Source organism: Eleginops maclovinus, chromosome 3 (genome assembly GCF_036324505.1).
Source record: "Eleginops maclovinus isolate JMC-PN-2008 ecotype Puerto Natales chromosome 3, JC_Emac_rtc_rv5, whole genome shotgun sequence".
Classification (NCBI taxonomy): domain Eukaryota; kingdom Metazoa; phylum Chordata; class Actinopteri; order Perciformes; family Eleginopidae; genus Eleginops; species Eleginops maclovinus.
Window position 1 is genome coordinate 20,449,613 of NC_086351.1, and position 21,060 is coordinate 20,470,672.

The 21,060-nt window shown below is 43.3% G+C and overlaps 1 protein-coding gene across 1 annotated transcript in view; it reads left to right on the forward strand.

Annotated features, from left to right (window-relative positions):
• bckdhb (branched chain keto acid dehydrogenase E1 subunit beta) overlaps nucleotides 1-20,660 on the forward strand; it is a 74,707-nt gene extending 54,047 nt beyond the window's left edge. The window contains exons 9-11 of the mRNA XM_063879764.1: nucleotides 2,663-2,749; nucleotides 18,245-18,395; nucleotides 20,188-20,660. Of these exons, the coding sequence (XP_063735834.1) occupies nucleotides 2,663-2,749; nucleotides 18,245-18,385 (228 nt within the window). The 3' untranslated portion in view covers nucleotides 18,386-18,395; nucleotides 20,188-20,660. The remainder of the gene's footprint in view (nucleotides 1-2,662; nucleotides 2,750-18,244; nucleotides 18,396-20,187) is intronic.
• Nucleotides 20,661-21,060: the final 400 nt, after the last annotated feature.

Sequence of the window (21,060 nt, forward strand, 5' to 3'; positions counted from 1 at the left end):
ATCTTACAACAGGAGTTGTTACATCTGCTCTTGTATGTAGACTGTGAACATACTGATGTGGGGAGACAAATATGGTCACAAATAAGGACATGTAAAAACCTCAATCCATTGTGCCAAGAGAATGAAAACCGGTATTTTTCTTAATGGGCCACATTGACGTTGACATTGTGGTTTTAAAGGGGCCTTATTATGCTTTTAGGGTTTGCCCTTTCCTGTAATGTGTTATGTAGGATTTTTGTGCATGTAAATGGTCTGCAAAAGCTACAATCCTGAAGTTCCCTCCAGAGGGGGTTTCTGGAGTTTTCCAGAGGAATCTCTGATGTCAGATGGAGGGTGAAAAGAAGTGCGGCGAAAAATAACAACCCTTTTCAACATTACATCATGTAAACATGTCACAGTCGAAGCACAAAATACAAATATGAACCTAAAACGATCATCATCGGGCTTCTTGTCAAGGGAAGTTTTAAGAAAACCATTGGAGTTATTTCCATTAGATATGAAAATATATCTTTTATGTCCAATACGTTAATTTGTAATGGAAAATCTGAAAAAATAATGTTATTGTTATTAGCCTCCCTTCTTGACTTCTGGGCTTTGTCAACCCCTTACGAGCCCTTCTTTTACACACTTAAGAGCGAAGATGTAGAAAAAACTACATCTAATAAACATCAGCATGTTAGCATTAACAATGTCCGGCACAGCATGTTGAACGAACCATGCAATGTGTTGGCTACAGTTTACTACATCACTGAGAATGAATGGAGAGGAATTGTGTTTATGTTACTGAAATGCACTATTGTAAACTCCACATCGCTGTGACAGATATTAGTACATTTTTTCATTATTTTTTCTTTTTTTTTTACATATTGAGATCACATGCACCACTAGTTGGTCTACTGAATTAGTGACACTTTGCAGTTTACCGTCACTTGTGTTTATGTAGCATTGTTTTGGGTCAGGTTTATCAACTGGATCACTAGTTTTCCCCAGGCCCCTGAGCCTGAAATTCTATCCCACGATATTGTAAAAACAGTGGCAGGTTTCTTTTGTTCCAAAGCATCTGAAGAATGCACTCCTAATGCAGCTAGCACTATCATGGGCCTCCCCTCGGTTAGAAGAGCAACAGGGATATCAGGCTGATGCTGGTGTCAGTGTAAATTAGAAACTATGTCAACAGTATCTGTGTATAGAGAGTGTATGCGAGATGGGGACCGGGTTCAACATCAGGGCTGATTGGGTAAAAGATTGGGCACTCCCGCACCTGTATGAGTCATCGTGCTAAGCAAAGCTCACAGCAACATGTCATATTAAGAAATTGCCCTACTCTCAACCCCTCGCTTGATTCCTTCTCAATGTGCCGACTGACAAGTGTTATTATTGTCTTCCAGTGTTGTTATTAACTTCCACATTCCTGAAAGTAGTGTCATATAATCAGTGATTTTTGCGAGCTGAACTCATTCACCCTTTTTATAAACTGGCATGAGCATTCAATTTAGCTCTAAGAATATTCTTTATACAATTTTTCCAATGTCCCCCTACCAGAAAGAGGCATATCAAGAATTGGTGCCCCAGAATGACACAGTGCTGACTTCTTCAGCCCCAGATACCAGTGTGTGACAAATAGCCACAGTTATTTAGTGCTTCCCAGCCCATCCCAGGACCTCAGCAATGTAAACCTTTGCCTGTTTAGCATCAGCACGAAGCCCCAGAATGCCCCCATGTTTGATATAATGCGGTCCTGTTGAAGGAAAAAAATGTCAGGACCTATTTACAGTACCAAATGGATGTGTGGTGCCTATTTTCAGTGGCTTATTTAGCTACGGTGGCTGTTGGGCATGGTTTGTGGCTTTGAGGAAAGGGAGAGGTGTGGATATTTACCCTGCTGTGGTCAAATGAAGTGTATTATTCATGGATGATATTTCAATGTAAAATCAACTAATATATTAGTGTAAAAAATACAATAACTGGACATAGGAGAGGAATGGTTTGCTGAAGTGGCATAGAACAGACATAGCTTTGGTCTGGACCAGTGGCAAATGATTGAGATTATAGTATAGTTTTGGTTTCATGCTGTGGTAGATAACGGGTGGAGCAGAGGCATCCTTCTGCAGTAATGTCATGTTGCAGAAAAGCCAAATGTAAATGCCTGGGAGACTGAGACTTGTAATGTCCATGATTGTCCCGTTGGCCTTGTATACCAGCCTAAATCAGCCCAGCAGCTCATACTCTTGTGTCACATCCATTTTATAAATGCACACATAGCAAAACAGCCAGACAAGTGAAGATACATACCACAGGACGCAGTAAGAGCCACTGGGGAATTCTAAGCCATGTAGCAGAGACTGACCAGCAAACATGTACTTGATTGATCCCAATTTGGGTAAAAGGTACCTGTGTGAATGTTCCAAAACAAACTTGTGAGTTATGTTAATCGTAATACTTCTTCTTTATCATAATACGTTGGGTTTGATTTATTTTGAACAGGAATTACATTCTTTGAATTATTTTCAATTTCGCTCACCTTTTTGAGATAAAATGTTACGTCTGAACTGAAACGTGCTTCAATCTCTCTGTTTTATTTGTACAGATACATTCTAAGGGCTCTACACCATGAAAGTACGGAACCTTCTGTAATGTTCTGTATCTGTCTCTTGTTTTTTAGTCGGTGGTGAAAACCGGACGCCTGCTCATCAGCCATGAAGCACCAATAACTGGTGGCTTTGCTGCTGAAATCAGCTCTTCAGTACAGGTTAGTGTGTGCCGCCTTTGTATCAGAACACGCTGTTTCATGACACTTTATTGGGGTCTGTAGCTCTCAGGGGCTTGAGGTGATCTTCAAAGCTATTGGTCTTAATAGGGTGCAATTAAAGTACCACTTTGTAATAAAGCTGTAATGGGCTTTCATGGATTGCCCGGAAGCGACGGTGTAAAACTGTGAGGTGTGCCGAACCAGGATGGGGCGGGAGACTTAAGGGAAGAGATCAAGGCAAACGTGCAGTGTGAGGTGAAAGTGACATGTAAATGCTGGTGTTAGCATGTAGAGGCACTTTAGAGCCTCCTGCACTTGATTTACTCAATCAGCATCAGAATCATTACATACCCCCACCCCCACCCTGCCTTAAACGCCTCCATTGGACTCCTTTGTTTTCTTCTGTAACATATTGACATTACTATGCAACACTCACACTTCTATTAGCTAGCACTCCAGCAAATTGTACATGTTAGGCAAAGGGACAGGAAATCTCTAAGCGGTTGACCAATCACAACTGAGCTGGCCAGGTAATCAGAGCAGACTGGGCTCTGGTTACGGATGAAAAGAGCTACTGTAGCACAAGCAGTTAGAGAAAAATAAAGCACTTTTTCAAAGATTGAAGTTTAGGTATCTAAGAGATACATTTGTCGTTTTCTGTAAATATAAGAACATTGCAAACAGGAATAGCTGGAACTATTAGCAAGTAGGGTTGGGCTGATAAAATATAGAGACACACCAAAAACAGAAAGTATCTCCGAGGCAAAGACAATGTCTTTCAATATCTTCTATCAGTCCATAACAACTACATTTGCTGCCATTTTTTTTAACTTGAAAAATGAATTCAGCCAAGAAATTATTATTAAAATTGTTGTCTGTTCTTTTTCTTTCAAATAACGTGTTGATTAGTTGTGAAGTATCTTAACAAAATGGTGTGAAAAAGGGTTAAGTAATTATATTCTCCATTAGTCTCCACAGTGTTTTGTAAGTATGTACTACTCATCTGAGAGTGTTGATACAGTGGGTCTAACTATCCATATAAGGTGCCTGAAATATCGCGTGTTGCTGGCAATACAAAAGGCCTTGACACTGTAACCAAGACGTGCCAGAGACAGCCAATGACCAATTGGGAGCTACGTGCAATGCATGACTAAATGAAAAGTCTTTCCCTTCTCATCATCCTAATTATATCTATCTGTGTGTGGTGAGATAATTATCTCCAGTATGTGGGGTGTTTTCTCCATGTGAGCAGTGAATACAACTCCCCTCTGTATACCTGACACTTTATTTGTTACCCGGAGCCCTTTACTTGCTAATGTGTATGAACTCAGTTGAAGCAGGAATAATAAAATCTATCCACTGCTCATTTACTGACAGTCAGATGTTGCTCTCTCCTCTGTCAGTGAGGGCTTGAATGGCCAATGACTCATCGTCCTCATTTCCATGTTTCCATGTTTTCACATTGTGTACGGGTGATGTAAGTTGTTGGTGTGTTCACTGACTGCATGCTATCTGCAGTGTTCCCATATTAAGCTGACTGCAGCCACCACATTCTTCAAAGGACCACGTTTAATAAAGCAAGGATACTCAAGGAGATACGAATCTGGGTAGAGCATATTGTAACTTCTTTAAAAGATAGCAGAACTAGGTCACAACCTTGGCATGACTCTCGATAAAATAACTGGGATGAGGCGTAGTCTGCGTTTAGGGATGCTTCCTTTGTGTTGGTATGTGTTTGTCATAATAGCCTGCAAAGGTAGACGTTCTCAACCTCTATATCAGTCATTTTCACATGTTTTTGTCCAAACAGCAAGATTGTTATATATATATTTTTTATTCAGCTATGTTCGCTACAAAATAAGAGCCCTTAGGTTAGGTAAACAGAGACATACAAACTACGGCAAAAATAATTGAGGCATTTTAATGTGAAGTTAGCCTCCTGATTTACCGAGGGTCTGACTCGACTGATGGGCTCTCTCTTTTAATGGGAGGTTAGGGTTGAGAAAGCCAACATCAGTTTATAATTTAAACAACACGCAACACCACAGGTAGGTATGTGCTAGTGATCGAAATCGGTCTTCCTCAAGCAGCCAAAAACTGTCCCTCAAGCTGTAAGCCAAGTAGTGCTCAATTTAATGTTAATTGTGTTGACGGGTTGGGTCTGAGTGCTGAGCCCCTGAAAAATGTAAAAAGGAAATTATTAAGACAGGGCAGAACTTGAGTTGGCGGCATCAGGTTTCAATATTGTTGTTTTTTCCTTTTTCGCTTTTTCTTCTGTATCCTAATCTTTGAAATCGTATTCATCAATGTGAATGTGGCAGGAGTTCTTGTCTTCCGAAACATAGATGTACAGATCTTGAGGCACCCACATCAATAACACAGCCTTTTGTATCGCAGCCTTTTATTATTAAGATATAATAATATTAATATTGTATTAGTTGGCTTGGTTAACTGAATACCTGGACACTGCTTAATAGAAATGTCATGTATGGGTGAGAGAGGTCTTTATTTTATGACACTAAGCTATTTAGTTTGATAGTTTTGAAAGGGAAAGCTAGTAAAAGTAGCAGCCTTAGAGACTTCAGATCAGCAGTGTGGATGTTAAAGGTTAGTTGTATGACAGCTCCTTGTTTACAAGTGTGGTCTGGTAACCTTCACGGGACAAAAAGAGAAACTGGTTATCAGTAAAGCCTGTATAGTCTAGGTACCGTTGTGTGGGAGCACTTTAGTCTATTATTTGTGGAAAAAATAATGGCTTCAGCTACCACCTGTCCAGTTGAAGCCTTGAAAGGTCTTTGAAGATCCATTTATGAACGTTCCCCTTTTGTGTAAAGAACAGAGGGGCTTTATAAGGGCTTGGCAAGTTTCCTTAATCAAGCTTTGGCTTTACGCCCTGGTGATTCAATAATGTGTTATTGGCTGGCCCTGTCCTGACTGTTTGGCTGATAACTGAACAGAGTATGGCAGAATTAGATGTGGCTAGAGACAATGCGTGTATGGACCTCAGGGATATACAGAAAGGAATGGTGATTCACTGCCCTTCCCTGAATCTCCAAACCACAACAGATTACTTCAGATTCCAAAAAGGAACGCTGATTTTCGGGGATTTAGAAGAAAAAATTATACGTTTTCCATTGTTTGTCAAATAAAAAATTAAACTGTATGAATGTGACCAGTTTTAAAAACCAAAACTGTTTACAACAATTAACAAAGTGCAATTGACATGCCAGGTAAAGAAACGTTTTTAGTGGAAGCTAAATGTATCTTAGCACAAGTTTATTCTCCACATGACCATATTTGACACTGCATTTAATATAGCATGGTCTCTCAGGGGGGTCTCAGAGTTCTCTGTAGGACGTGGTGTTAAAGCCAATGCTTCCCTATAGTGTGTAATTTAAACTAGCAGAGTCCAACATCCTCCCCAGCATGCCCGACTGAGATGTGGTACAGTTCTTGGTCATGGTTGAAAGAGTACTGAATCCACTGTAGCCCAGTTGGAGTTCCCTAAATATGCTTACATGTGTTCTGCCACAAATGCCTGCTGAATAAGAATCAGACCTCTAGATGCCTGTCAGGCTTGTCTGAATGAGAAACAGTCCTGTTGCATCAATCTTTAAAAGTCATGGCAGTCAATTTCTAAGTATTTCTCCATCCGAAGATACACTAAACTTCCTCAAAGGACTGTATTTTTACAAGGAGGTTTTTGAGAATTGGATACAGGAACCACCATGTTGGGTAGGGAGACTGTCTAACTGTGGTATGCTTCTGCTCAAACCTGTCAATTGCCCAATAGCCTAAAGCCTGAGTCACTTATTAGTCTTTTCCTACCTTCTTTAAAACTGAAAGGAGTTGAGCCAATGTTACACTTTGAAAATCTTTCAAGGTTTCAAGGTTTTATTTGTCATATGCACAGCAGATACAGCGTATATGTTGGCAATGAAAATCTTATGTCGCGTGCTCCTCCAACAACTCAACATACATGGTGCAAAAGATAAATAAAATAGTGAAAAAGAGAGAAGAATATTTACAATATCAACAATACAGATTTGAGGATGTGAAATATATACATATGTGGAATACATTGAGAGTATTTAAATACTTTACACTGTTGAATGAGGAGGTATGGACAGATGCATATATTACGTATAACAGATGTGTATGGCAGATATGTATAATATATAGATATGTGTACTATAAACAGATATGTATGGCAGATGTGAATAATATATATATATATATATGTATGTGTGTACTATAAACAGATGTGAGTAGACATTCACACAGCTCAGGAGTTCAGTAGTCTTATAGCCTGTGGTATAAAACTGTCTCTGAGTCTGGTGGTCTTGGTCCGGATGCTGCGGTACCGTCTGCCAGACGGCAGCAGACAGAACAGATTGTTGCTGGGGTGATGGGGGTCCTTTAATATCCTACCGGCCTTCTTCCTACACCGCTGGGTGTAGAGGTCCTCCATGGATGGCAACTCCGTCCTGGTGATGTGCTGAGCAGTTTTCACCACCCTCTGTAGAGTCTTACGGTTGAGGGCGGTGCAACTGCCATACCAGGCGGTGATGCAGCCAGTCAGGATACTCTCGATGGTGCACCTGTAGAAGTTGCAGAGTATCCTGGAGTCCATGTTGAACTTCCGCAGCCTGCGGAGGAAGAAGAGCCGCTGTCGAGCCGTCTTGGATATGACCCTGGTGTGATGTGTCCATGTCAGGTCCTCACTGATGTTAACCCCGAGGAACCTGAAGCTGCTGACTCTCTCCACAGGAGTCCCGTCGATGGTGATGGGTGTGTGTGCTTCTCTCTGCCTCTTCCTGTAGTCCACAATCAGCTCCTTTGTTTTGCTGACGTTGAGATGGAGGTTGTTGTCCTGGCACCAAGATGTCAGGGCTCTGACCTCCTCTCTGTACGCCGTCTCGTCGCCGTCTGTGATCAGGCCGATGACGGTCGTGTCGTCAGCAAACTTGATGATGGTGTTGGAGCTGTGTGTGGCCACGCAGTCGTGCGTGAACAGGGAGTAGAGGAGAGGGCTGAGCACACAACCCTGAGGGGCTCCGGTGTTGAGGGTCAAGGTGGAGGATGTGATGTTCCCCATCCGCACTGCCTGGGATCTGCCCGTCAGGAAGCTCATGATCCAGTCACAGAGGGCGCTGTTGAGCCCAAGGTCCCTGAGCTTAATGATGAGCTTGGAGGGCACAATGGTGTTGAATGCTGAACTGTAGTCAATGAACAGCATTCTCACATAAGTGTTCCTCTGGTCCAGGTGGGAGAGGGCAGTGTGGAGGGTGAGGGAGATGGCATCATCCGTGGACCTGTTTGCTCTGTAGGCAAACTGCAGGGGGTCCAGTGAGTCAGGGAGGGAGGAGGTGATAAAAGTTTTGACTAACCGCTCAAAGCACTTCATGATGATGGAGGTGAGTGCAACTGGGCGGTAGTCATTGAGGCAGATGGGTTTTGTCTTTTTGGGGACAGGGACAATGATGGACTCTTTAAAGCATGTGGGGACTACAGACTGGAGCAGTGACCTATTGAAAATGTCTGTGAACACATCTGCCAGCTGAACTGCACACACCTTGAGAGCACGGCCAGGGATGCCATCAGGTCCCGGAGCCCTGTGTGCGTTGATCCTTTTCAGAGATCTACACACATCTGCACTGGTTAAAACCAGTGAGCAGGGATCCTGGGCCTTTGGTGCCTCCACAGCCGGGGGCTTCTCAAAGCGTGCATAAAATGTGTTCAGTTCATCTGGGAGAGATGCAGACACTTCCTCAGCACCACTCGTTGTCCTTTTGTAGTCTGTTATTGTTTTTAGTCCAGACCACATATTTCTGGCGTTGGAGCCCTTGTAGTTCGACTCCACCTTGTCCCTGTATTGTCTTTTCGCACTGCTAATAGCTCTCCGGAGTGCATACCTGGAATTCCTGTACTCATCCAAATCACCGCCGCTGTGCGCGATGGCCCGTGCTTTAAGTTTAGCTCGGACCTCGCCGTTTATCCAGGGCTTCTCATTTGGGAATGTCCGTACAGTAATCCGCGGCACGACGTCATCGATGCATTTGCCGATGTAGCAAATGACCGCGTCAGTGTGTGTGTTTATATCGTCCTCCTCAAACACACACCACTCCGTGATGCCAAAGCAGTGGCGGAGAGCAGAGTCAGACTGCTCGGACCAACGCTGCACTGTCCTTGTCACAGGTCGGTCCCTCTTCAGTCTCTGCCGGTAAACAGGGAGCAGAAGAAGAGATATGTGGTCTGACTTGCCGAAGGGGGGGCGGGGGAGGGCTTTATATCCATGCCGGAAAGGAGTGTAAACATGGTCCAGTGTATTTCCACCGCGCGTGGGGCAGCTGACGTGCTGATAGTATTTCGGCAGGACTTTCTTCATGTTGGCTCTGTTAAAATCCCCGGCCACAATAAATGCGGCCTCTGGCCGAGAAGTCTCTGTCCTGTCGATAATCCCATACAGCTCCTCCAGCGCTGTGTTGTTGTCAGCGTGCGGCGGAACATACACTGCTGTTAGAACAACAGATGTGAACTCCCTCGGCAGATAAAAAGGCCGGCATCCGATCATGATGTGCTCTAGGCTGGGAGAACAGTCCGAAGAAATGATCTCCACATCTGAGCACCAGTTGTTGTTGATCATGAAGCAGACACCTCCTCCCTTGCTCTTCCCTGAGTTTATTGTCCGGTCCTGGCGATGAATGGAGAATCCGTGTGGAGCAATGGCGGCGTCCGGTATCGTGGGGTCGAGCCAAGTCTCCGTGAAAACCAAAACATTACAGGTCTTAATGTCCCGTTGAAATGCCACCCTGCTACGGAGTTCGTCCAGCTTATTATCCAGGGATTGGACATTTGCCAGAAGTAAACTCGGTAGAGGAGGCCTGTTTTCACGTTTCCTCAGCCTGACCAGGACCCCGGCCCGGGAACCTCGTGGTCTCTTCCTCCTGCGCTCCACAGGTAGAGCTCCAGCAGGTAAACACGGAGACTCTCCATTGTTTGCAGGTCGTCGTGGATTATTGCTGTCCACCAGCGACCTGATGTGTAAAAGTTGTTCTCTATCATATTGGATGATAGGGCTCGCTTGGGCGGTTTGCATGTTGCAAAAAAAAGTTAAAAACAACCAACAAAGTAAAACAATAAAAACACTAAGATGTGGAGTTGTTGAGGAGCTCGAGACACGGCAGCCATCCTCGGCGCCATCTTGCTTCTTTAGTCTTTTCCTACCTTCTTTAAAACTGAAAGGAGTTGAGCCAATGTTACACTTTGAAAATCTTCTGTCATTGAATGGTGCAGTAATGAGTCCTAAAACCCGGAAAATGCTTTTACCACCTTCTGTTACCTCGTATCGAAGTCAATGGACGTGTTTGTGGTTTGAAGCCTGAAATTAGGTCTGTGGTTAACACGAGCTGAACAGATTTGTGGGTAGATTCTCCACTTCTAAATGTCCAAAATTTGTTGTCATGAATAATTGAATTGTCAATTGTATTTACACTTCAAAAATCACAAAGTGGTGTAAATATGTGGAGATTATCCTGCTTTAGTATCATAAACTTGTGTAGGCAGCAAAGCTTATTTTCTGCAGTATACCTACTGTAAACCCTATGGGGAAATCACATTGCTCTTTGTCAGGGGGCCCCTTGCTATATTAAACCCCAGTAGCAAAAGGTATTTATTTTGTTCAATGGTAGACAACTTTTTTACCCCCCTCTTTCACCAAAAAGTTCTACTTTTCATAAATGCCTTGGACAAAATCTTATTCACTTCATGCTATTCTGTCAAAATACTGATAAAGTCAAGCCTGCAAAAAAAGTGATGAAAATGCTTTACTTATGTGTTGATGTAGACCTGAAAATACTAAGTGTTGTGGCCTTCCATCTCCCTGTCAGCAAATCAAATACGATGACACATACGGCTTTGCTCCATGCCGGTCTATTCAAGTACACTCCTGTTTTAATTGAAACATTCCCCTTGTTTTTTTTCCAACAAAACTGAACTGTCCAATAAATCAACTGTTAACTTTGTTGGCTAGCTGCCTGTTATGGTATGCATTATTGAGGTTGATTGATATAAAACAAGACTGAACTGTTTCCGTGAGCTCATGGGTATAGAATCAGTGTCTTAATAAAATGTATATCCACCTTTGAAGACTGTGACGAACCTATGAAATAGTCATGGAGTAGCCTGATGTAGCTTATGTGAGCATAAACGCATCAGCGTCACTCTTCAATGAAACTTTACACAGTTGAGAACCACTGGCTTATACGATACACACACAATTTACTGCACTTTGTAATCTTCAAGGTCATTGACATTGGTCAGCACATGAAAGCAATGCTAAAGGAGAACATATTCATCCATCCATCCATCCATCCATCTTCTCCCGCTTTTCCGTCAGGGTCGCGGAGGTAACAGCTCCAGCAGAGAGCCCCAAACTTTCCTTTCCCTGGCCACATCAACCAGCTCTGACTGGGGGATTCCAAGGCGCTCCCAGGCCAGCAAAGAGATATAATCCCTCCACCTGGTCCTAGGTCTACCCCTCGGTCTCTTCCCAGCTGGACGTGCCTGGAACACCTCCCTAGGGAGGCGCCCAGGTGGCATCCTCACTAGGTGCCCGAACCACCTCAACTGGCTCCTTTCAACGCGAAGGAGCAGCGGTTCTACTCCGAGTCCCTCCCGGTTGACTGAACTTCTCCTTATCCCTAAGGGAGATGCCAGCCACCCTGCGGAGAAATCCCATTTCGGCCGCTTGTATCCGAGATCTCGTTCTTTCGGTCATGACCCATCCTTCATGACCATAGGTGAGGGTAGGAACGAAGATGGCCCGGTAGACAGAGAGCTTTGCCTTCTGGCTCAGCTCTCTTTTCGTCACAACGGTGCGGTACAGTGACTGCAGTACCGCTCCTGCTGCTCCGATTCTCTGCCCCATCTCACGCTCCATTGTTCCCTCACTCGAGAACAAGACCCCGAGATACTTGAACTCCTTCACTTGGGGTAAGGCTTCATTCCCTACCTGGAGTGGACAATCCATCAGTTTCCTGCTGAGAACCATGGCCTCAGATTTGGAGGTGCTGATCCTCATCCCAGCCGCTTCACACTCAGCCGCGAAAGGTCACAGACCGATGAAGCCATTAGGACCACATCATCTGCAAAAAGCAGTAGTGCAATCCTTAGCCCACCGAACTGCAAACCCCCTCCCCCACGACTACGCCTCGAAATCCTGTCCATGAATATCACAAACAGGATTGGTGACAAAGCGCAGCCCTGGCAGAGGCCAACCCTCACCGGAAATCGGTCGGACGTGTTGCCGAGGACCCGGACACAGCTCACGCTTTGAGAGTACAGAGATTGGATGGCCCTGAGCAGAGACCCCCTCACCCCATACTCCCGCAGCACCTCCCACAGTATCTCCCTGGGAACCCGGTCATACGCCTTCTCCAAATCCACAAAGCACATGTAAACCAGATGAGCGTACTCCCAGGCCCCCTCCAGGATCCTTGCGAGAGTAAAAAGCTGGTCCGTCGTTCCACGACCAGGACGGAAACCGCATTGTTCCTCTTCAATCTGAGGTTCGACAATCGGCCGGACCCCCCTTTCCAGCACCTTAGAGTAAACTTTCCCGGGGAGGCTGAGTAATGTGATGCCTCTGTAATTGGCACACACCCTCTGATCCCCCTTTTTAAAGAGAGGAACCACCACCCCGGTCTGCCACTCCTTCGGTACTGTTTCCGACTTCCACGCACTGTTGATGAGACGTGTCAACCATGACAGTCCCTCAACACCCAGAGCCTTCAGCATTTCTGGGCGGATCTCATCCACCCCCGGGGCTTTGCCACTGTGGAGCTGTTTAACTACCTGAGTGACTTCCCCCTTGAGATTGGAATTGATCCCCCTTCATACTCCAGCTCCGCCTCTAACATAGAGTGCGGAGTTGTCGGATTCAGGAGTTCCTCAAAGTGTTCCTTCCACCGCCCTAACACACTATCAGTTGAGGTCAACAGCGCCCCATCCTTACTGTACACAGCTTGGATGGTCCCCCTCCTGAGGTGTCGGACGGTTTTCCAGAACAACTTTGGTGCCGACTGAAAGTCCTTCTCCATGGCTTCTCCGAACTTCTCCCACACCCGCTGCTTTGCCTCGGCCACGGCTGAGGCTGCTGCCCTTCGGGCCTGTCGATACCTTGCAACTGCGTCAGGAGTACCCAGGGATAACATATCCCGGAAGGCCTCCTTCTTCAGTCGGACGGCTTCCCTGACCACCGGTGTCCACCAGGAGGTTCGAGGGTTACCGCCCCTTGAGGCACCTAAGACCTTGAGACCACAGCTCCCTGCCACAGCTTTGGCAATAGAGGCTTTGAACACCGCCCACTCTGGTTCAATGTCCCCAGCCTCCACAGGGATGCCTGAAAAGCTCCGCCGGAGGTGTGAGTTGAAGGCCTCCTGGACATGGGACTCCTCCAGACGTTCCCAGTTCACCCGCACTACACGTTTGGGCTTACCAGGTCTGTCCAGAGGCTTCCCCTGCCACTCGACCCAACTCACTACCAGATGGTGATCAGTTGACAACTCCGCCCCTCTCTTCACCCGAGTGTCCAAAACATGCGGCCTCAGGTCCGATGATACGATAACAAAATCGATCATGGACCTTCTGCCTAGGGTGCTCTGGTACCACGTACACTTATGAGCATCCTTATGTTGGAACATGGTGTTTCTTATGGCCAATCCATGACTAGCACAGAAGTCCAGTAGCAAACCACCACTCCGGTTCAGATCAGGGGGGCCGTTCCTCCCAATCACGCCCCTCCAAGTGTCTCCATCATTGCCCACGTGTGCGTTGAAGTCTCCCAGCAAGACTAAGGTGTCCCCTTCAGGAGCCCCATACAGGACTTCTTTCAGGGTCTCCAAGAAGGCCGAATACTCTGAACTGCTGTTTGGTGCATAAGCACACATAACAGTCAGAGTTTTCCCCCCCATGACCCGCAGGCGTAGGGAGGCGACCCTCTCGTCCACTGGGGTAAACTCCAACAAAGCGGCACTCAACCGGGGGCTTGTGAGTATCCCCACACCCGCTCGGCGCCTCACACCTTGGGCAACTCCGGAGAAGAATAGAGTCCAACCCTTATCCAGAAGTAAGGTTCCAGAGCCGACGAGGAGAACATATTTTAACAATTAAACATTCAGCTTTCATTTCACCAGTGGCTTCTTTCAGTGACTGTTGAAGAAAATCATTATCAGGTTTTCTGAATTTCAATGTATTCTGTGAAATAGTAAGAGGATTAGTAGAAAACAGAGTTGACAGCTTTTATTTTAAGAAGAGAAACTCAAAGCAGCAGAGGGTTGAATATGGCATGCCTTTGGTTTTTAAATACAAACACTAATAACACTAATAAAATAAAAACACATGTATAATTTAAATGTTTGGATATTTCGTGAGTTTTCTAGATCAATCATGACTTGACGTACCACTTTAGTTACGTAGCCATGATACTGGTCGCCGCGGTAGATAAGTATTCAGCATTCTGCACTCAATTAGTTGACCATTATGATTGCACCACTCATAGTGAACTGCAATTAGGCGTACTTGGCATTAGCACTTATGTACTCAAAATAACATGTAATTGTATAGATTTTAATCAATACAGTAGTTTTTAGGGCATACCCTGCTTCTTGGCTTGAACTCTTCATGGTTGGACCCAACTGTACGTTGTCATTCTCAGACTTTACTATTGTAATATCAAAGATTAACCATCTAAGCTGCACTTGGTCAGCCTCCGCTGTACCAATTTACATATTAAGATTTTATTATTTACGGTGTCATTGTAGTGTCTATGAAAAAACAAGATACACTGCCTGGCCAAAAAACAGGCCACAAGCCTGTGGGGGGCAGTGCTATGATCTAGTTCTAGGTTCAGCAGCGTTATGTGCCCAAAGAATGTGGTCAGCTGACTACCTGAAAATACTGAATGACCAGGTTATTCCATCAATAGATTTTTTCTTCTTTTCCTCTTGTGAAAGAGTGGTTCAGAGAGCATGAGACATCATTTCACACATGGATTGGCCACCATAGAGTCCAGACCTGAACCCAATTGAGAATCTTTGGGATGTGCTGGAGAAGACTTTGCGCAGTGGTCCGATTCTCCCATCATCAATATGATCTTGGCAGAAATGAATGCAACTCTGGACAGAAATAAATGTTGTGACATTGCAGAAGCTTGGGTAAACGATGCCACAGCGAACGCATGCCATAATCAAAGCTATGTCCAACGAATATTAGAGAGTGTGTGACCTTTTTTTTGGCCAGGCAGTGTATATTGGCTGACTATTCCCATAGGCTCTATATGACGAAGTGATGTTTGATCTTCACTTCATTTGAGATGCTTTTGAAACCTGTTGAAGAGTTATAACTAGTGGGAGCAAGTAATATCAACACTGAGCAAACTCAACTAAATTCCTCACAATCCTCCCGATGGATAAAACACACGTTGCAAAAAAAAAGAAAGTATCACTCTTATTTTGGAGAAATGGAATAATGGTTCCACTAAAAGCCTGTTAAGTCTTTCAGAATAAAAATGCACCTCGGCCTGATATAGCAACTGATATTGGCACTTCCCCATCCATCTGACTGCAACCTCTCATCTCCGGGTGTTTGACAGGAGAGACACAATATCATTTTATATTGAATTCAAAACCACTGCAAAACGCAAGTGATTTCGCACAGCCATAGTGACATATTTTTATTCTGACATTTAAGTATATTACACATAATGATGCACTTCCCAAAAGATAAATACCGATTTGAATGAAATCTGAGTTGTGTGGCCATTCTCTGTCCAGCTGTGGTGGCAGGCAGACTACTGTACTTTCCTCCCACTTCCAGTGTATTTAGAGGAGATTACAGATGTGATCCAGACAAAAGGGCAAACTCCCTGGTACTGTCTGACTGGTTGTCTGTAGTTGGGCAGAGAATAGATCTTGAGGTTATCATCTCAATGAATATGGATTTGATCTGTCTCTCTTTCATCTATAGAAAAAGATAACAGGAACACTATGTATACTGTGGTGTTATTTTTGGTCAGACTTCGGAAAAGTTTTCACATGCCTGACAGTAATTCCAAGTAGACGACACATCCAGCTGTGCTCCAGGCCCTGTTTATTCATGTAAACTCCTGTTCAGCTAAAACATTTCCTAGTTTCTATGTTATCATCAAATGAGACCGAACTTTGCCCAAGAAATATGCTTTTGTATAGCTGCCAGGTATGGCATGCATCACTGATGTCTGAATTATGTTTTAAACAAGATTGAACCATTTAACGATCTCATGGGTAGTGAATAAATCCTTTATTAATGAATTTTATAACCACTTCTGAAAATCCTGACCCCGGAAAAACCTATGACCTAATCATGGTGTTCTGCCTGGAGGCTGTATTAGCAGCAAATGCAAAACACGTCTGAAGCATAATGTAGCATCACTCTTCAATGACACTACACAATCCAGAACCACTGTCTTCATTTTCTCCACTCGCATGTGCTTTAATTTGAAACTGATTTTTACTGGGCTCCATAGACCCCAAGGCCATGGAGATTTATCAGCACATGAAAGGAATGCTCTAAATATTTTGACATGCAAAGATAAGTCTTTCAGGTCACCGGTAGTACAGCCGCTGTTTTTAGTGCCTGCCGGAGAGAATCAATGTCAGGTTGCTCAGAAGTCCACAAAAAAAGCAGAGACAGGGCAGTGAAGCAAAAAGAAGGGTTTCTTCAAATTGTTGTCAAGCTTCGAGAACAGGTGCATCTCCCCCTCGTTTTATATTTAATTCCTACTTGCAACAAACATCTGACTTTTTGTCTCTGTTAACGGCATTTTGTGCCAAAGGATTATTGTTAAGAAGACTTGCCTGATTTTGACTCGATAATGGCTGGTTTACATCCTATATCACCACCGTCCTTAGTACTCAAGTAGTCCATACCAATACCAGTTGGATTCCACTTGTCTAGGTACCAATACCACGCTATAGCAACAAAACAATAAATCCCATGTATTTGAATGAACCGTTCTTCATTGAACTCATTTGAGCAGAAGAAAACTTGGCACGTGTCTTTGGTTGAAAGTATTCTGTTTTCATTTTTGAATATTCATGCGAGAGGGGGGGCTGCAGCTGTTTTTGTTGAGCTCTTTAACAAGGTGTTGTTCTTCTGTGCTGAGAGATGTTCTTACTTAGGCGTTTAACGGAACACTTGCAGGCAGATATGCTGCCCTCGTGTCTTAACTTAAGTACTATATGGATTCCCCGGATCCCTCATCACTTCATTTGTCCAATACACATTTGGTGTATGAGAAAATGATGAGAAAAATCCTTAACTGTAATTTGTTTTATTGCCACTTAGCAAATGCTAACACACAAAGTTGTGAGTATGTAAGCAGCGCTGTGCCTGAATGCAGCTTCACAGATCTGTTAGTGTGGCTGTAAACCCTTGCTGTTACATTAATTGATTCCTGCATCCACACTTGATGAAATTTTACTTGTATTCCTACTTGGCAATTCTTTTAATTCATTAATACAAAGCACATTGTACCATGTCAACTCCACAGGCACCTGGCAGCACACATATGCTTCGGTCTTCCTCCTTCTCTTTTTCTCTACTTGTGTGTTTTTTTTTACAGGCTTTAAAAGTATCAAAGCTCCTCATCAAGACTGACATCCTACTGGACTCTACCAGACATTGTTATGTAATAAAACAACATAGTGTAACACATCCAAGCCCTGCCGAATACCCAACTCTTTCATGGCAGGGTTCTTAATGCGGGATAACGTGGATGGCTGAGTTTGTGATGCTGGCAGTTTTGCAAGAAACAGGTCAAAATCTGTTTTCTGTCAGTCAGGATGTGCAACTTCCTCACAGTCAACACGTATGTCTTTTTTGTTTTGGTAGCTTGAGTTGTTTGCGATTCAATTTCATCTGAAAGAGGGTACTCCAGGTCTCTTTCTGCAAATCTTTGCACACGTTCAAGTGTGTTCATTTAACTCATCAGGGGGTTTGTCCCATTTGTACTGTTTTGTCAAACTTCATTGTGCTTTGTCTCCACGGGGAGCGGTCAAAAGGCACTATGGAGACACGAGTCATTGCTTGTTTTGCACCTTGGCCAAATTTACTGAGCACCTGCCAGAACAATTTCAACTTTGAGCATATTAATCAGACAGGGCAAGTTCTTTGATCTGTTCTGGATTAACCATTGATACTGTTTTTCTATGTTTTTCTTCCAATATCACATATCCCCTCTTTACCGTGTTGGAAACTCATAATGTGAACATGCTCGTGTCTGCAGCAGCCTACATGAATGCCTTCTTTCTCTCAGACTGTGTCAAACATCAAATCTGTTGTAGTCTGAACACGTTAGCTTGACTTCTGTGCCTGCATGAATTATCTTTCAACATTCAACTGATGCTGAGAGTATTTGTCCTCATCTGTGTGTTTTTTTTCTTCTCCCCCTTGCAGGAAGAGTGCTTCCTCAATCTGGAGGCTCCCATCAGTAGGGTCTGCGGGTATGACACCCCCTTCCCTCACATCTTTGAACCTTTCTACATCCCAGACAAGTGGAAGTGCTTTGATGCAATTAAGAAGATGATCAATTACTGAACCCCGTCAGGTAGGACAGATCTGAGAGCTTCCTTTGAAGGAAAATACATTATGTCATTTAAAACACTTAAACTATATAAATGCCTCTCAACCACTGCCCTATAATCTGCATTATATATTCCAGTTATGTAGTTATGAAGACATGGAAAGTAACTATGATCTCCAATCAGTAACAAACAACCATCATTCAGTGGAAAATTAAAGTGCGTTTAGGTTTTCTCTGGAAAGTTGCACATGTGACCATAAAGCTACACAACGAGATTTAAGTACCAATTTGCATACAGGCTAAAACTACATTAGTGCTTTAAAACACCTTGGACGTTTCGCCAACATGAACCTGCTCTTGTATAGCCACCTATAGGTAAACGTATAATAATAATTAAGGTTAGGGCTTAAGTTTACCATTAGAAGATTTATAAATTGAATCGAATTTAACAATTTAAAATAATAAATAAAACTCTGCCAAGGCCAATGGCGCGTTCACTTGCTCTTCAGATGGTCCTGTTTCCTGTTTTTAGCGGATTTTTTTACTGTCATAATGTGAAAACAGTAAATAAGTTGTGTATTTGTATTGCTCTGTACGTTTGAACAACATTCTAAAACCCATTTCCTGTCGGGAAACTAATTGTCACATTATTCCAGCAATAGATCAATGGGACAAATGCCTTGATCAAATGAAGGTAACAAGATTAAAACATAAATTGTTTATCTGCCCAGTGATAAGGATTCTTTTTCCAATGTAAAGTTTTTTTCTCTTGGCCCAACGCTACACCTTACTACCAACATCCTGAGAACACGATCTGCTTGGTGTGTATACCCCTACCAAAAAGGTTCTAGATATTATATTTCAACAGGGACAGTTAAACCAACTCTGTGTGCAATCAGTCCGGCTCTAAAGTGAACTTAATACTGCTCGAGTAGAACTCAAGATATTTGCTGATATTGATTGTTTCCAACAAAAGGATTTGGATTAGCATTTGTCTTCCATGAAAGTCAAGTCAGTGGTTTGGGAAAAAAATAATTATAAGATAAAGCCCAACCTGTCGTTAAAAATAAAAGACAGGGATTTTCTGTGGTGTTTCATTATGTTTATATTCCTAAAGAGTTCAGACATTTTCAAACTTGCATACAGTATATAGAATACAAAAACTCTGTCTAAGTTGAACCATTCATTAATAAAAAGACCCTGTCCGATTCTTCCAAGGGGCAGAACCATTCCTCTAAGAGCCAATAAAGCTTGCCAATGAAGGTCCAAATTTTAGTTTGGCGAAACCTGGTGATAGGAAAGACCTGCCTCCTAATAAGCACCATTGGGGACTTTCTGGCACCCAATGTGAAGATTGAGTGTTTTGCGGATTCTGAAGCATCTGTTTTGGGTGTATTCGCACCTGTACTTAGAGTCGCCGACTTATAATCAGACCACCCAGAACTGATTTTAGTGCCAAGTGTTAACAGGGCCTACATGTCATTGATATGCCCAATTTACTTGTGTAAAGCTCCCGCTGTTCTCTCATACAGTAGGTATGTTATTATCCTTCATTGCTTGCAGAAGTGTTGAATCATCCTTTGAGATGGGACAGTCAGTCTGCCAGACTCTTTCGTTATCCATTTTAAGTGTCAGTGTCATCCTTGAGTTATGGCCATTGGAACGACGGCTTTGAATAACAACACAGAAGGACCATTAATAAAAACGTATAATTGAATCAACACGCTTCTTCTCATCTTCGCTTCTACTTTCATTATCCGCCGTGGAGCGCCAAGTTATAACCTTGAACTTATTGAACCTCTCACCTCTTCCACAGCCAACTTCTGGTATCCCTGAACCCCAGGCTCTCTACTTTCCTTCTTCGTTCATCATATCAGTGGAGATCAGCCAGGAAAAGACACTTTGTTGACCATCCAATCAGGAAGCAGCATCCAGATGGGCTCCATGTCCCCTCTGTGTTTTGCATCCTGAAGACTGTTACATCACCTCTGCATTAGGGAACCTTATTCTGTGCAAGAAAAATAATGATTTGATCCATTCGTCATGGTGAAACTCTGCTTTGGGGTTGACATAATTAGATTTCATCCTAAATAAATGGACGGATACTGAGGGGAAAACTGTATTTGATTGAATTTGTGGCTCTCTGCCTCTCTGTGCTGTTACCTTTTTGATTGAATGTGTCCATTATGCTGTAATCTTTATTTAGTTTGACATGAACTAACCCGTATTGTACTAATATAGTGGATCTGTGGTTTTTAAGGAAAATAAAGTAATAAGAATTTGTGAAAACCTTTGGTTTGGCTATTTGCATTGCTTTACATTTGTTGGGAATGGGATTGTACATGGTCTTTGGCAGAAAAAGTTAAACATGTTCTTGGGTTACCATTGATCCTAGTGTTAGATAAAAAGATATACTACTTAATAGGGATAAGTTAAATGGTTGAACTTCTGACCTTTTTAATGAAGTTTCCAGACTTTTCCATTTTATCTGTGTTTGAGAAATGAGAAAGTTGTTCTTCCTTGTTAAACTTCTTACCATCTAAAAGTTTAATGTGGAGGGTAATGGAACCAACAGCGGCCATTGCTGGACCCAAACACATTTATAGAAATCATGAGTGATGGAAAAACTTTTAACTGAACAACAATAAAAACCACCCATCAAAAGTTGTTGAGTTTTGCCCATGCGTCC